This window comes from Diadema antillarum, unplaced genomic scaffold (genome assembly GCF_040938485.1).
Source record: "Diadema antillarum isolate AM-2024a unplaced genomic scaffold, OU_Dant_1.0 seq00000592_RagTag, whole genome shotgun sequence".
Lineage (NCBI taxonomy): Eukaryota > Metazoa > Echinodermata > Echinoidea > Diadematoida > Diadematidae > Diadema > Diadema antillarum.
This window is the reverse complement of record NW_027271523.1, coordinates 213,504-231,915: the sequence shown is the minus strand read 5'-3', so window position 1 is coordinate 231,915 and position 18,412 is coordinate 213,504. Positions and strand designations below refer to the sequence as shown.

The window sequence follows — 18,412 nt, the reverse complement described above, 5'->3', positions numbered from 1 at the left end:
TAACGTTAGATGCAGGAGAGGGATAGAAATTTCTCAGAGTGTACATCTAATGAGCTTTAGGTGGCTGTACATAATGTGAGAGAGAGAGAGAGAGAGAGCGTGTCTGTAAAGAATTATACAGACTAACGATAGCTAACGTTAGCTAACGTTACGACTCACGCTCCATTGTAGTTACACAAGACACAATTCTTTGCGAATTCATTAAAAAAAATATTTTTGACTGAATATAGGCCTAGCTTTCATCACTTATGCGTTTACTGACACTAATTATTGGACTGAAAAGAGAGGGTTGGTCTGTCCTGTTCAATACTGTCTCCTCAATTCTGCCGTTAGCTAGTAATTTAATATTCATTGTTATTTGACAAAAGGTAGGGACGGTCGGAAAGGAAAGATATTTCTCTGCAATGCACACCAAATGAGATTTGTGGATGGATGTGTGTGTGTATGTGTGTGTGTGTGTGTGTGTTTGAGCGTGGTTAAAATATGTAATGTATATAAAAAAAAATAAAAAAAATAACGTTTGTAAAGCTGTAGTTGAATAGGACTAAAGCTAACGTCAGCCCAAGTAATTGCATCATAGGAATAAAAAGATCCGTCTGTCCGGAGTCTTCATTTCTTTATTCATCCATTAATTCTTTCTATTTTTTTCATTTATTATAATAATTATTTTATTTATCTTTTTACTCTATTGCTCTCACCTCCCTGGGTCAAGGTACACACACCTGCACTACAGGTTGCCACGCGGACCCAGCAGTGCCATGCGCCGCGTGCTACTCAATTGCGCAATGAAATCTCAGCTCACAGACTGATCGACATCAACACGTGTTCGCTACCAGCTGGTTATTGTATGCAGAGACATTAATGTGCTGTGGCGTGGTATTGTGTCCATACTCAACTCGCGAGCTCGCTATATAAAACGCACGGTACACAGCTATCCAACGAAGAAGTCTAACGTTAAAGATCCTATATGAAGGGAATAAATGTTCGTAAAATTCGTTTGTAGATGAAATATATGTTGGTAATTGACCAATTATGCAAAAAGTTTGGCTCAAATCCCCGCAAGCATCTAGATATCCGCTATTTGCAAGTCCCAAACATCCCCCTCCCTCCCCCTCGAAAACCAGCCACAGTACGGGACTCCAAAAGTTGTGACGTCACGCCAGGGTAGTTAGAGCCACGGGCCCCGGATGCTCTGTAGAAAAGCATTTGGCATCGGGAAAGAATTTCTGTCAATTTTTTTTCAAAGTCTGAAATCTCTGCTATTTATACTTTTGACACCAACTCTTTACTGTTTGTCTACACTTAATAGTATTATCATGAACTGCTTCTTCTCAAACAATTATTTTGTATTACTATGATCTGCAACAAGCCCAAATTTCACACAATTATCACAATTTTCTCCTCATAGTTTTGGTGCGAAAGTAGATCCGGTCGGCCGTCGGTCGGTATGACGTATCACCTCGCAGCTCGTATCGTATGCATTGTACGTACGTACGTGCGTGCGGCAGTGTTGCCAGATGGTGATCTTGGTAACCAAAAATAGTGAAATTTGGTGATTTTTTGAAACCCTTGGTGACAAAATTTTATCCTGGTAACCAAATCCATATTTGGTGATTTCTGGTGATCTTTTGGTGATTTTTGGTTATCTTTTGGGGATTTTCGGGTGATTTCGAAAGAAATAAACAAAATCACCATGAAAACTAGTCTATTTTCCAGAAAGCATGGCGTAACACTTTCCCATAGATACATAACATGTGCGTTATTGTCTTGGTATACTGTCAGATCTTATACACACACAAAACACACATCGCACATTGTACGCAATGCATGTGTGTGACTGTGTGTACTGCACGCACACGCGCCGATGCAATGGTCGCCACGCTGCTGTCGGATCATACTCAGCTGTCTACTGCTGATAAAGCTACAAACCGCGGCCACCAGCTGTGCTGGCTACGTCATAGCAGGGAGGTTGGGACAGTGTTGGAAGCAGTACTGGTTGGAAACCAGCGAGCTCACTACTGATAATGAGTGTTCGATATAATTATATCAGTTTGTGGTTATCTTGTAGTTGAAACCCTTACCCACTTTCCCCAGATATCTCGAAAGATCTGTCTTATACTGGTGAGTTGCAAATCTTAAATACTCGAGTAAATGATAAGCTGACTCTAATAGCATCGAGTAAATCATGGTTAGATCTGTAATCGATATTTGACAAATGACAACTACTTGTATACTGTGTAGGACTGTGATTCTGTGTGCTGGTTGTGCGTGTTCGGTGGTGCTGCAATGTGCATTCACGCAAATGCAAATGGAAAGGATGACTAGATATCTACTAGTACTAGGTAGCTGCCTGCTACTAGGCAGAAGTGTTTGATTGACAACACTCATCCACTATGAGGACATTCATGCTGTCAGTGTAGGAACGGTTTTTATCCAATATCTCCTAAATACTGTTGATCAGTCATAAATCTTGAATTCTTCAGGAAAAAAAAAGAAGAGAGACAACATGAATGATAAGAAGGCTACTACCTCAATTCCCTCGAGTTGCATGAGAATATGTTTCTAGTAGGATCTAGACCACATAACTTTCGAGTTTCAAAGTGATGGCACTTAAACAGCAGTGGTGGTAAGTTGCTTTTTTGAAATTGTAATACATAACGAACAAGGACAGATTAAAATTAATCATAAACATGAAGAATTACAACTGATTAAATTACAAAACCTTAGAACTACTCTGTGTACTGATTTAAAAAAAATGAGATGTAAAGCAAAAGTGAATTGCGATTTATCAACCCTTGTCAACAGTGATATCTAATATTGTGATATTTAATTTATATCTTTGTTTTGAAAAGTAATACCAATATGTGCAATTACTATGCTATACTTCTACTACTACAATAGCCCCTTGCCCTTGTCTATCTCTGCACTATTTTCAGACTAGGCATATTCAGTATGGCCACACCACCAGCAAAGAAATCTAAGACCAAGTATGAGGCATCAAGAAAGTATTTGACCTCATGGGAAACTGAGTTTAACTGGCTTACTTCTGTGATGGACAACGATGTGAAATTACCATTCTGTAAATACTGCAGAAAGCAGCTAAAGCCTCATCATGCCTCCTTAAAAAAACATCAAGATACCCCAAGCCACGTTGCGGCGAGAAGAGCTATTGCAGGGAGTTCAATGACCAAATTCGCTACATGCAGTAAAAAGATCCAGCCTGCTGATGCTGTTAAGGCCGCCGAGCTTCATTTGGCTGTTACGACATGCTGTCATAGTCCTCTGAGCTCGATTGATCATTTGTCTGAGACGATCAAAAAGTATGCAGCTGGTAGCACTCTAGAGTCCATTTCGATACATCGCACCAAATGTACAAAACTTGTGACACAAGTTATTGCTCCTACCATAAAGGAGCAAGTAAAGGAAGATATGTCAGAGAAAGCATTTTCTCTGATAATCGACGAGAGTACAGATGTGTCATCAACAAGAGTTCTTGCCATCCTTGCAAGATACTTTAGTGAGGAGAAAATGGAAATACTGACCGTACTCTTGGGGTTTCAAGAGATCTGCGAAGCCACCGGCGAACAGCTCTTCAAGGCATTACAAACCGTTCTAGATGAGTACAATCTGAACCTCTCCCGTTGTGTAGGTCTTGCAACAGATGGAGCTTCAAACATGACCGGAGAACACAACAGTGTTTGGAGCCGAGTAAAAGAGGTTGCACCAAAATGCACACTCATGAAATGTGTATGCCATTCCATCGCATTGTGCGTACAGAAGGCATTTGAGGGACTCCCTTCAAATGTGGGATTCATGCTCTGTGAAGTTCCAAGTTTCTTCAGCCACAGCTTCTTGCGCCGAGAAGCATATAAATCACTCTATGACACATTCTGCGCTGAAGAGCTAGAGGAAGGAGAACTTGCAAGCAAGAAGATGCCCTTCAAAAAAATGTCTACAACTCGTTGGCTAGTCAGGGGGGAGCTCATCCGGAGGATTTGGGAACACTGGGATCCTCTGAAAAACTATTTCCAAATGGCAATGAACGAAGGCACGCAAGATGTCCGTTACCGAGCGAGGATGCTGTTCCACATGTTTGACGACAAGTCAAATTTCTTGTACTTTACATTCCTTGCACCAGTTGTGGAGAACCTAGACCGCCTGAATCAGAAATTCCAGGCTGAAAATGCATCACCGGAAGGGCTCTCAGATGCGTTAGACATGCAGCACAAGTCATTGAAGGAACGGGTGTATGATCACGGTACTGGTGCAAGACGTCCTCTGAATCTCATAGACTATGGTCACAAATTTACAGCTGAAGCAGTCAGGTTGCAGAGGGAGCCTGCCCATCTACAGATCGTAGACAATGTGAGAACCCGATGTGCTGACTTTCTTGCATGTCTCATATCTGAGATAGAAAAGAGGCTACCTGAGAGCAAGAAGACATTCCAAAAATTGTCATTACTTCATCCCAAGAATGTACTGTCGCAAATGTCATGTTGTGCCTTTTCAGACCTTCCTCTTCTTCATCTGTGTGAGGACCTTGATGTGGTTGAGGAACAGTACAGAATGATCCGCTTGCATCTGTGGAAGGAAGAGAAGATCTTCAAAGGCAGCATACCAGATGACAGCCAGTCCTTTTGGAAGGGCATTTTGAATCATGAAAACTCCGACCGACACAAGCCATACAGGACAATAGGACTTTATGCCCTCGGAGCGCTGTCTTGTCCCATCTCCAATGCTTCAGTCGAACGCATCTTCTCCATAGTGACATGGGCAAAAAACAAGTATCGCAACCAGCTTTCGACTAAAACTCTAGAAGCCATAGTCTTAACCAAGACCACTTTTGGCTGCTGTAATAAGTTTGAGGTCACTGCAGCAATGCTTAAAAGATTCAATGCAAGCATCTATGACTAGCTTCCAAGTGTATGCAGTAAACAGATGCGCATCAGTACGTTACGTTCCCTACAACATGAAGGTAAGTGGTTGTATTTTTTCAATTCAATTCAATTCAATTCAATCATAGTTTATTTCCGATCAACGAAAATCAAAACATAGTACAAAGTATACATGTCATGAAATGATATTTTTCAAACATTAAGGATTTGCAAAAGATTCATGTAGTATCCGAGATAAATTATATAACAACATATATTTATATATATATATACGAGGAGGATACTTCGTGGGCGTGCGGAAAATAGATTCGATATGAAAATAGTGATCCACTAAAAAGCAAAGCTTGTGGGACGTGGATCGCTAGAGCAAGATCAATGAATGTACACAATGTATGTTTTTATGAACGATATAGAAAAAAAAGCACTGTTAGAGCGCAGACCTCTGTCAAGCCAGCAGCTCATTTCCACCCATACACGCATGAACACGCGCATTAGTGTGGGTATACTGAGTCTTTGAATAATGCCTCCGCTGCCTTGAATGCAGACTAAGCTAGCCCACTTGAGATGGCGTTTGCACCCAAATGCATGATCTAGTCCGCGAGATCGTTGTGTCGCGATTAGTCTCAGTTTAGACACAAAAGATATACAAGTCCAGACCGTATTGGCTAAATATTCACAAACCATGTCAATTAGTCACGGCCAGTGCCGTATATACGGCACTGGTCACGGCTAATAGATCTTCATGTCGTCAACAAGTGAATCTCGTCGACCATGCTTTCCATCTCTGAATATCTCGCAAAATCTCGGATGCTGAAAAGGACATGCGCAAAAACCTGCGCGTACGCTAATTTTTTTATCTATACACACCTACAGCAGCAGCAGCAGCTCCCACAGCTTGAACTCCCTTGGAAGTTCATTGATCCTATATGCCAAAAGATTAAAAAATAAAAAAAAAAACTTAAAAAAAAATCAATTAAAAAAAAAAACTTCGAGAAAAAACATTTTCTCAGATTTGGTGATTTTTTGTGGTTTTTGGTGATTTTTCACAGGCCTTTTGGTGATTTTGTTCCGTTGGGACCTGGCAACGCTGGCGTGCGGTTCACATTTGTATCATCGTAACTTTTTCATAGCGGTTCGTTTCGAAATTTCGCGTCGATCAATTTTGAGCTTTCACTCCTTCCGAAAATGGCCGAGAACAGTGAGTTATCAGAGTGATCTTTTTATGGACTTTGAGGAGTACGTTAGTGAAGAGGAATGAAGCGACAAAAGCAGAGAAGGGGACAAGAATATAGACGAGGACGATGGAAGTTGGGAAGATGTAAGCTGGGGAGAGGACGATGGAGAAGTGGGAGAGCAAGGTGCTGTCGACGTCAATCCAGCCGGGGAAGCAGCGGCAGGGCCACGGGTGCCGCAACCCTATTGTCATGAGCCGCTGCCTTTCGATGGAGATGGAATGGCAAACGACGGGGATGCTCCTCGTCTCGATTTTAGACATATTCATTAAGACATATTTCAAATTTCATGGCGAAATGATGTTTCTATCTTGAGAAATTTAACTTTGAAATCACAGCAATATCACCCCATTTTTTTACGAGCACGCATGAAAATGTGACCCAAATCATGTTTGCAAACAACGCCGAAAAGCTGCATTCGCGTGTGGATCTCCAGCGATCAGATAATGAGCGTACAGCGGTTAGAAAATACGCGTAACAAGCGCAGAAGCCACTCCCCCTATGTGTTGTCATACCCTGTGTGCGCTGCGTGCGTACGTACGTGCTCGGTATTCAGTTTACATTCGATTCACATGTACCGTATTGAGCGCCCTACAACACGTACGAACCCCGCGTATGTATGCAGGCGCAGCTAGCTAGCAGCAGCTAGGCAGCCCCGCCGGTAAAATTCGGGGAGCCGAGCGGACGAGAGAGCATCGCGATTGCAAGCCAGGGCAGCCGGCATGGCGAGCATGGTTACGTTCGCACTTTGGCTAAGCGGACATGATTGTATTCACAACCGACTTCTCGGCTTTATAGTGCCAGTGACTCGAGCATCGCGAGTGCACTTTCGAAATATAAATGCCATATAAATGAACAACGATAAGATCATAACCAATCCACAAGTAAACTAATGATAGTAGACAGAAATTTAGTCTGGTTGTTTTGCAAGACGTACGTGATTTGTGAGCGTGACTGTATCCGATATGTACAGTACAGGGTGCGTGCTATGCTGTGATGCGTGTTGTAGGCCTATAGGAGCTATCGCAAGCGACACCAGCCCAGTTTCCTGCCTCGATATGCACATCATACACAACACATACACACACACACGTAGTGACACACACACACAGAGGTAGCTCTTTGCTGGCAGCATCTGGCGTCCGCACCGTACCGCGCGCTGGCACGTACAGAGTCGCATCACTCGCGGATTAATCTTTTACGCGGGACGTTATTTTTCCAACCAAAATAAAACTAAAAAAGTCCTCTCAAAATTCTAAATTTTCTGAATATTATGTGATGTATCAAAAAATCGTTCACTAGAACATTTTTTTCTAATAATTCTTAAACAAATTAGAACATAAAATCCATCATAAGAGAGCGATATGACGCAATTTTAAAGCTTTGACAGCACTGCATTTGCGTGGACATAAGAGGGAATACCCTTACGTGACATCATAATCTAGGGGTCTTGACTCAACGGGGAATAAGGCTTCGATATTTTGACGAAATTTGAACGCATATTCCTCAAAAACCAACCTTTTTAGGGGTTTGAAAGATGTGAGATAGGAAAGTATGGTTAATAAGCCTTTCAAAAACACAAACAGTCCAGTTTTTGGCGATCGGCTTCTTATGTGAACTTTAATGTTAGGAAGGCCGAATGTACTAACAGTTACAGCTACACAGTCGAATGCAGTGACATAGTAACAGTAAGAACGTGAATGAGAAGGCATCAATCAGACTGCCTGTAACAGTGTACGCTGTATTGCCTGTAACGTTAGGAATGATACGAGGCACGATCATGCTCGCAGCTCGATCCATGCACCACAGGAGCGTTAATTTACATGATAAACTGTCCACTAGCAAAGTTACGCTCAATCGAGCGAGCACTACGAATTCCCGATGCCTTCAGGACCGAGATATCGAGTGAGCTTATCGAAGATTAATTGTATTTCTTATAGTTATGCATGATGCAACGTAGGTCTGAGATTTTACGAGACCTAGATCTAGTGCAGTATCTGGAAGAAGTTACCTCTGTGACGCGACCTGCAGGTGGTGGAAGCGTGCGGCACCGCCGCCGCGCTTCCGAGTTTTCCGTTCCGAAAGCAAAGAAGAAAAAATCACGATCGCGAATTCGCTTTTCGGAACCGAGAAAACTCTAACGTTAGTACTCGAGTCCGGTGCACGAGTTTCCATCGAGCCAACACACAAACGAGTTAGCTGCCAGCTAGCTAACGTTAGCTGGCATCTAACGTTAGCTGCCAGCTTGGCAGCTAACGTTAGCTACAGTATCGATAGCTAACGTTAGGTATCGATCGCTAACGTTAGCTTTCGTTAGCTAACGTTAGCCAGGACAATTTTCACGACACCAACGTTAGGTGAAACGTTAGGTGAAACTTTATTGTGACAGATACTGTATGTAAGTTAGTGTGACCTCTCCTTGAAATATATTCTTCCTTTATAGCTTTGAGGGGAACCTCCAGTGTGTGTTGTACACTACTGTATTGTTGCACATTATCTGATTTATTGCTAGTGCTGCACATACCAAGTACATATTTTTTCTGTTGCATCAGTTATGTTGAAATTTGCAGTTACATGTGAATATCCATTTTTGTAAAGAATTGTAATGAGGAAATATGTTGATTCCTCTTTCCTTCAAAGTGTCATTTAAACAACATGTACTCCCATAAACATATTTTTCATAGTAGTCCATCTGATGTGGAAATATTTTGTTTTCCCTCACAATCTTTCAATATTATATTTATTTGAAAGAAAGTGATATTTTATTTGAACTCATCACAGTTGTCTTCCTAATTTTCTAGAAGAATTATACAATTATTTACTATCAAAATCAACTATTTGAAAAGATAGATGATGTATCAGTCATGAACAGGAATGGTTACAGTACTTTCAATTCAAAGAAAAATAAATAGGAAAAAAAATAATAGAATCACCTTTTAACGCTTTCTCTCCTGGGACAAAATTTCAACCTTTAAAGAAAAAGTGCAGTTTCTTCCATGTACTTAATATACATGTATAGCACACACACACACACACACACACACACACACAATCATGTTAAGCTTTATGAATAGAGAAATGCAAAGGAGAGATTGAAGTGTCAATTTTGAAGATGGACACTCAACAATCAGTAATCACAGTGTGATTAAAATGATTTGACATAGAAAGCATCGTCCCACATTCATATATTTGTGTTGGAAACTTAAAGGGATAGTATAGTATTGGTGGAGATGAGAATTGGGCTTTAATTTTTTGTGAGATACCAAGAAAACACTTAAGAAATAGTACAAAGCATACCATTCTAAGAGGAATTCAAAGTTTATTTGATGAAAATCGGGTTTGGGATGACTGAAACATCCAAAAACAAAGTAAAGCAAAGCGATCGTAAAAAAGTGTGGGTCCCACACTTATTACAATTGCTCTGTTTTGGATATCTCAGCCATTTCAAAACCAATTTTCATCATATAAATGTTGAATTCCTCATAGAATTACATGCTCTTTCATATTTCATGAGAGGTTTCTCATTATCTCACCAAAAAATTATAGAAACCTGAAATTAGGTCTCAACCAAAACTATACGATCCCTTTAAGCAATATTCTTTCAGTAAACTTTTTCTGTAGTGACCCGCCAAGGCCCTTATTTATGACACTATAACATAGTACTTAAAAATCATTTCTTTGAAAGACCCTTGCTCAACCTCTCTTGAATCGGTTTCCACTGTACTTTCAAGATCATAACAGAAGTGATTACCTGTAGTTAAAGAGATAAGAGTTAGAAACTGAGAGTGTCATTAGTAACCCTTGATCCATCCTTAGCAGGCAGACTTCCAAGACAGTGAGCGATGTTTGATCTCAAATCATTCGCTTTCACACACACAGGAGATACTCTAAAATGAGGAATGTTCAAGTGCATTTTAATTTCACAAATTTCATGAGAGCCATGATTCATGAAATTAAAATGCACATGAAAGTTCTTGTCTACACTATGTGCACTGAATGTCAGTGGAAATTCACAAAAGTTTGGTGCCACAGATATCTTGCTTTACGGTATGAGTTTTTGAATCATGATAGCGTCGGCTGAGAATGAGAAGAGTGTTAAAGGACAAGTTCACCTTCATATACATGTGGATTGAGTGAAGGCAACAATGTTAGTAGAACACATCAGTGAAAGTTTGGGGAAAATCCGACAATCCGTTCAAAAGTTATGAATTTTTAAAATATCTGTACAATCACTGCTAGAGGAGAAGACTACTACAGTGTATGATGTCACATGCGTACAACGATATAAGGAGAATAAAAAGAGAATTTCACAAAACTTGACTTTTTTAATAAAGTGCACATTTCCTCGACTTGTTACTGACTTATGTTAGGGGTAATATTATTCTCCCTGACTTCTGAAAGAGAGAAGTCGAGAGTTCTTTTATTATGCGAGAAAAGTGAGAATATCTTGAATTTTCTTTATACTTTCTTTATATAGTTGTACTCATATGACATCACAAGCTATAGCAGTCTTCTCATCCAGCCGTGACTGAGCAGAAACTTCAAAAATTCATAACTTTTGAACGGATTGTCCGATTTTCCTCAAACTCTCATTGATGTGTTCTACTAATATTGCTGCATTCACTCAACCCTCATGTCTATGAAGGTGAACTTGTCCTTTAAGTTGCCACTAAACCCACAGTGTTCGAGACAACTTAACGCCCTTCTCATTCTCAACCAATGAACATGAAAAGAGGGTTAGTATTTGACTTGAATATCACTTGATGAGTTATGAAGTTTCATTAAACGGGTTCAAGAATGTAGCCAATCAGAAATAAGAAGAGTCAGGTGTGTGTTCTGTATTTTTTCATGCACAAGAATGCAAAAGGAACGGTGAAAAAAGTATAAAAAGCCTTGTCAGTGCTAAGATTTTCTGAGAGTGTGCAACCAGCTAAAAGTTTGAAAGATTATATAAATGGGAATCATAATTTAGTTGTCTCTTCTGGTTGCCACTGACAGTATTCAATAGCATGGGAAGACTTTGAGTTCTCATGCCATTGAGTATGAAAGTGAAAGGAATCAGTGTTTGACAGTAACAACATATAATGAGCTGATATATATATATATTTTTTTGTTAGTAGGCCTATATAGGGCCTACAAAGAAACAACCCTTGATAAGTTTCTGTAAAACTCCTTAACCCGTTGAGTTAGAGTCCTGAGTATACTCCGGCAAGCGTCTATGTGAAATGCATGTTGTAGCAGAATCAAACCGCCCTCAACGGGATATGCAAGACATGAAACAGAAGCCTGTGACATTGAGGCATGTTCACACTGTAAATGAAACCCCCAAAACTGAAACAACATTTTTCTCTTTCTTGAGCCGTGATAGCATTTCCGGAAATTACAGTGTGAGCCAACAAATCATGATTTGTATTAAGCAAGTTCTATCCAAAACAAGACTAGATTATTTCATATTTTTGCTTTCTTTATTGTTGCATTTGGTTAAATACATCATGGGAATGGATTGATTAGAAAGTATTGGGTTGAGCTTGTTTACTGAAAGATTGAATGACTGACCTTATTTGAGATTTAAGCCTATTCAATTTTCATGACCAAAATAAAGTATAAACATGTACAAAACAAACATCTACGCATGTAAAATTGGAGTGGAGATATTTCCCTTTGTTAATCATATAAATTGACTTTTTATCTTATTTGGTGAAATACAAGATCACAGATTGTGTATTCAAGACATGCAGTCCTGAAAAAGAAGGTAGAACATCTAGTGGTGATTATTTACTTGCAAAACCACTTGGTCAAATGTTACATTATGACTGCAGCTATTATCATTTGGCACTGTGACATCAGCCTAAGTTTTGAGTGTGAATTGGACTCAGTGGTGTCCATGGGAATATCTCACCTTCCCAAAGGGTAGAAGCTGTTGTTTCAAACACACTTCCTCTTCTAACATTTCTCTCTCTCTCTCTCTCTTTCCCTCTCTTTCTCTTACCCTCTATGCCTGTATGCATTTCTCTTACTGGAAAAAGGTATTTGGAACCATTTTTGCTAGCATTACACACTGTTTTTATAATGAGCCCCCCCCCCCCTCCAATTTCCTGAGTGCAAATCAAGGGCAGGAAGTACAGCATACTGCTGCACTAGCTCTTGTGTAGTGTAAGAGAGTGATGGTTTAAGCATTAACTATTTTCGTTGGATTTTTTTTTTGGGGGGGGGGGGGTGGGGAAGGGATTGAGTAGGAGGATAGGGTTAGGAAAAAGAGAGAAACATAGGGATCGAGAAGGCAGAGAGAGAGGGGGAGAGAGAGAGAGAGCTAGAATACATGTTTGTGTATCTCCACTACCTGTAAATCCATTCAAATCTGTCTACTCATAGTGAGTGTGATTTGGGCTCATGCCTGGCACCTGATATGTAAGTAGGTCATATCAGACAGAGAGAGAGAAAAAAAAAGTGTGTGTGTGTGGGGGGGGGGGGGCGAGGAAGTGAAGGAAAGCAAGCTGCCAATCAGTTTACTGTGTCGCACACAGTCACACACTGAGCCCGTTACAGGATTCTTTTTATGCCGTTTGCTGATTGGCCGCCAGATCACACTGGAGCCACTGACATAGCAACGTGAGCACATTTGAGCTGCGAGCAACAGAAACCTGTGGCTGTGTGTACCCATATTTACTCCTCTCGAATGAGTGGGGTCTCCCGGTCTGGTAAGAACTTTGAAAACTGTGCGTCACAGTTTTCTGAAATACAATGCCTGTCTCACTTAAAATCTGATTATGCGACAAGCCACTCAGTGACATATTTTTCAAATTCAAAATGGCACTTGCATGCCTGTGAAAATGAGGTGAATAGTATGCTAGTGTCATTCTGAATTAACTCTTCCAATTTGATGGCATGGTGGAGAGGGATTACCTGAATGGCTGTCCACTGAGTGCATTTGCAATATTTTGTTTTTGATATATATGGGTTAATCAATATTGATGTCGATCAATTTGTTCATAATTTGTGAAGATCAATATTTACGTCAAACCTTTTCTATTGCTTGACACAGGTTGTGAGAGAAAGCGGATTAGAATTTAATCAGTGTACCTATTTTGATTTTATGTTTAGTCAGAACAGAAATATCCTGGAGTGTGAATTACATCTGCATGGGTTTGTCTTTTTCCAAAATACAGGAAGCAAATTAAATGATTGAAATTTTTTGACAGGTGCCGCATATTTTCCTAGCAATAAACAGGATTCCTGGCCACTGGAACGAAGCTCGAATAAGTGATCCGTGATTTATGATTCTCACTCTCGGAGACTCAGTCAAATTGAGTTTTGCCCCAATATCTGCTCGTTCAGCGGTGCAGACGGCTGGTCCAATAGCAGTCTAATAGCTCTTATTCACCCTGATAAATTTAGAAGGGGAGTTATCCTGAGAGTTTGATCGGAGTGAGAGCGACTCTCTCATATTACTGGCCAAGTATCAGTAGTCGTCCCTCAACGTTAGGAGGATACAGTCATTTGCTGCCCGCTCGTCTGACGGACTACTTATATGACAGGAATATTTCACTACGCTGCTCGCATCGCAACACTGCGGCTGCCGCAGACTCGGCAGCTAGCTCACTTTTATTACTTCCTTCTTCCGATTTTTTTTTGTCACCCAGATTTGCTCTCTCGCTGTCCAGCTCTGCATATCTTCCAGGCTAGAGATCTAAAGTGGCATTTTATCACATCACCTCGAAGACTTCCATGTCTCAACATTTTGTCATCTATTGTGAGGGCCGAATACAAAATTTACTCATCAAAAGTTTATATCCAACAACTGACTCTTCGAATTATTTGCAATAGTGATTGAGCGTCATTGCCGTGAAATATTTGCCATTGCTCGCTTTTTTGACACGGTATTCTTGAGTCAGAAGCCTAAATAATAGATTTATAGCTTCACGACGCATCACAGAGATTTGCCTTCTTCACTACGCACAGAAAGCAAGCAGCGAGCCCCCGAGAAGCACAGCGCCACCAGCAGGCCTGGATCCTAGTCGCCGCGAGGTCCGTGGGATATGCTTTGACGGACCGAGAAAAGTCGAAATCGAACCGGCCATGACGTCTGCCCCGTCCGGGAAAGTATGGAACCGGCTGAAGGACCGGGTGAATCGCAACGGGATCGTGCGCCGCATCAGCATCCGGCGTAGTAGCCGGGTCAAGAAGTACTCCCTTGACGATGAGGAGCGCGGACCCGACAATACCCCCATCAACGAGTGAGTGTCTTCCCGGTCTTTGGACAATATCCTCCTATCACTGCACGACTGATGTCTGGCACCATGTCTCTATGAATTGTCATTCACTATAATCGTTAACCCATGAAATATGTTCATTTTGCTTGCACCGACTAACTCTCACCGCACTTTTGTTTTCAAGCTCTTGAGATTATTTGTACACTTTTCATGCATGTAATTATTTGGTTTTTGTTTTTTGTTATATCTTGTTCTTTGTTATATATATCTCATTATTTGTTTTATTTCTTTGTATTGGTATCCACCCAGTGAGCAGACTAACAAGCACGAGGAATCTAACCTTACTGTTCCTGATTGCACACAATTTTATTGTTTACCATTACTAATATTTTTTTGTTTTTTATTCCTCTCGCATACCACGTTATATTATTTTTTTTTTTTGCCTCTTATTGATCTGCACATTCTTTCTGTTCTTGGCACTTAGCAGTCTGACAGGAGTCACACAAATTGTTTTCTTGTCTCTCTGTAACTAGAGAAATAATGCTTAGTGGTAGTTAGAGTTTGTATGTGGAATGCCAAACTCCGGATCTGTTAATAAGTGATGAATTTCAGATATCCTGGTCTATTTCCTCCTCACTAATACAACCAGCTGATTTTCTGTTGCGTACTTTTGCACAATTCTCTCATGTAACGATATTAACCACCCAAGTCTTTGTCTATTCCGTATTTTTTGTTTCACTCTCTCAAGAAGACTAAAGCATCATCAGAAGCACCCCAGCACCATGTAACCTATTTCAATTATTGAGACATGTTCTACCCACTGTGGGAGCCTGGAGGACACTAATTCAATGGACTTACTCCCTTCTTGCATTCAAGTGACTTTATACTCTTTCTGCCATTTAGACAATTTAGTCTCCTTGTTCGTATATTACTATGATATTCATCTGTCATATCTATCCATCAATATATCTGTCTACATTTGTTTATGTAAGATGTATTGCAACTTTTATATTTCAGATTAACTTCACTTTAATAATATGGTGTTTTTTTGGTGTGGCACAAATCTGACTGACTTACAGAGTTCCCCCACCAACTGCATATTTACTAGAAGCTTATTATATATTATGTTTTTATTTTTGTTTTTGGAGAATTTTACAAGTCATAATTGCAGAAATTGACAATATGCCAAAGTATTCCCTTCAGTAGTGCATAGTATGCAGTGTATATTGTCTCCAGTGTGGGAAATTGCTGACTTGGCTTCTTGACAAAGGGAAAAAAATAGTTATTCAATTCCATCCCTGTGGTTCTCTATCTCATCTAACTTCTCACAAATTCCCTGTAAAAGTCCTGATTCATAAAACATGCTCACAGAATGACAATAGTGATGATAATAAGCCACAGTTCTATAGCACATATCGCCACAGATGTTGTCCCTCTGTACTATAGAAAAAGAGAAGGAGTAAAGGAAATAATCAGTCTCAGGTGATAACAAGCAAATCGATTCTATCTAGAAAACATGTTCCGATCACTGTACATTATGTTAAAGTACATTGCTCTGAATTCATCTATATCTGGTATTGACATTGTCATTTTTATGTCTTCTATGACTTTTCCTTTTCTGTTATTTGACAAAGATAATGTGAAATTTAGTTTAATTTCTTTGTAAATAGATACCATGTGAAAAAGGGCTCTAACCTCCGTGGGCTACACTGCTAAAAGGGGGGGGGGGGGGGGGGGGGAAAAGCCTTTTGGTCAAACCTGGAGCTGTTACCCTTCCAGTAGTCAGAACTGCACATTTTAGTTGTGAGAAGTAACATTGAAAAAGAAAAAGACTCAGGGATGACAAGCAGATATTATGTCATCCTGTGCACTGTGTCTGAATTTAGTGCACCCTAACATGCAATTGATGTCAACTGATGATTACTTTTGTTCTTAGTTGAGTGATATCAATAGAATGGTCTTTATCAGTGGAGATTACTACTGTAAAACATGATATATTCGCGGCATGAATTTTTCGCGAATTGGAGCCGACGGCCTTTTTTGCGGCATGAAATTTTCGCGAACTGCCACTGGCATTCAATGCATATAGTGTAGACAAGAACTTTCGCGTGCATTTTAATTTCGCGAATCTTGGCGCTCGCGAAATTCGCAAAATTAAAATGCACGCAAAAATTCCTTGTTTTACAGTATCTGATAGAAGATGTGCTGTCCTTGCGACAAAATAATGTAGTTTCATTGAAAAAGCACCCAGATATTAAAGCGCAATACCACTTCATGTGCAACTTGATTTTATTAAAGAGACCAAGTCAAAGTAAGCAAAATGATTGGTAGAAATTTCAGTGAAATAATGGCAGAAAATAGAAAAATTATGGCATTTTGCCATTAGATGTAGTTTACTTTTTTTTTACACATTGAAGTGATATTGGTCACAATTCTTTACAGAGTTAGCTGGGGTGATGATATTAATGCCTCCTACATTTCTTTTACTTATTTTCTATTAAAGTCACCTTTGACACACCAACAGTGTAGTTTGTCTTTGCACTTTAAAAATCTGTATAGATATGTATCAGATAATTCATTCTGGGATATTGGTGTATGAACTATTTGTCAAACTCTACAAAAGGTAATCAAATGCTGTGATTATGGGACAAAATGTGTATATAGGCCAATTACGCATGGCACTCTGTGAGTAGAAAATAGTTCAGAGATTTGAGCAATTTTAACAAATGATTCATTAGTTTCATTGTAGTTTCCGATTTCACTCTTCCTGGTTTGTTTTATATGAGATTTTCCTTTATTCTTTGATGAGTGAAGCTGTATTTCTGTGCACATAGTCACCCATCAGAATCCATTATAAGTAAGCTGATTTTTTTTTTTCGGGGGGGGGGGGGGGGGGAGAGTATTGTGAATTTTCAGTCTGTGTAAACAACTAGAGTTGTCTACGTGCTTGTATACTGCATGTTATTGTAGGCTGCTCTTTCACACACGTGACTACTTTCAGCTGAAGGAGTTGGTGCCCTACCTTGGGGGTAGAGAGTTAATACCATTGCAGGAACCAATTAATTAGAGCACCAATTTTGCTATTGTGGGTGGATCATGCCATGACAGTAGGGAGGTGGCTGATTGTTGTCTTGAGGTGTGTATGAGGACCTCATGTGGGAGGTCTGAATAACCTCTATAATTAGCACCATTGCCTTGCCTATGTTGTTAACATATTTAGCACAATTAGTCTCCCAACTAGACACCTCACACACACTGACTGGCCACTATTGTTGTTGTCATTCATTAATCGCAGCCAATATCACTCACAAATTGATATGACAGCTTGGAATTGTTGGCATTGTTCTCAGACTACCTACCAAGGGACAAAATTGATTTGAATCATGAGGACCCCTCATCATTTCATACTGGACAGAGATTCCAACTCTCCCGTTATCAGTTTGGCGGGAGATCTCCCGCTTTGAGACTATTTTCTCAAAATCTCCAGCTCTCCCACTTGTATTTGAATTTCTCCTGGTCTAGCTGTGCATCTCCTGCATAAAATAGATTTTCTCTTATGCTTAAAATTTAGCTGTCTCCCAGCCAATTCTACTGAAGTTTTATGTTAGAAAAACAATAAGGCTATGGTAGCACCAGAGGGCAACCCTACACTGCTTCTATGGCCCTGTGCGTGGGTCCTGGAACCTGGCTGCAAGGGGTGTTATGCTTTGCGCTTGTGATGTGCGCTGCGCACACAGAACACAGTGATACATACACTGTAAATAGTACAGAGTCTCCATTTTGCTAGGGGATCACAGTAGAAGAATCTCCCATTTTGAATTAAACTCAAGCCCCATTTTAACAGAGCCTTGTTACAGTGACTATGTCCTTGTAGTGTTCAGGTAACTTTATTTACCCTGCCTGTGAAAAAGGTGGCTGCAAAATGTTGCTCGGATGTTTTCGTGGTCAAATTCTTACCCTGACATTACCCTGACATTACCTTGACATTACCCTGACATTACCCGGGTAACCCTTCTGTTAGAACGTAACTACAGTTATTCCTTTGATACAGTCAACACGCGTGTGCAACATTGCA

The 18,412-nt window shown here is 40.2% G+C and overlaps 2 protein-coding genes across 2 annotated transcripts in view; both read left to right on the top strand.

Moving 5' to 3' along the window:
• The window catches only part of LOC139735697 (protein still life, isoform SIF type 1-like), a 161,035-nt gene that overhangs the window by 81,263 nt on the left and 61,360 nt on the right, over nucleotides 1-18,412 (top strand). The window lies entirely within an intron of this gene.
• Nucleotides 1,982-5,820, top strand: LOC139735694 (zinc finger protein 862-like). The gene is made up of 2 exons (XM_071646441.1): nucleotides 1,982-2,121; nucleotides 2,937-5,820. Exon 2 carries the CDS (start codon nucleotides 2,953-2,955, stop codon nucleotides 4,912-4,914), a length of 1,962 nt encoding a protein of 653 aa, XP_071502542.1. The 5' UTR covers nucleotides 1,982-2,121; nucleotides 2,937-2,952; the 3' UTR covers nucleotides 4,915-5,820.

Bases quoted from the DNA above. Each gene is read 5' to 3' on its own strand.
- LOC139735694 (XM_071646441.1), top strand. From the start codon at position 2,953: ATGGCCACACCACCAGCAAAGAAATCTAAGACCAAGTATGAGGCATCA.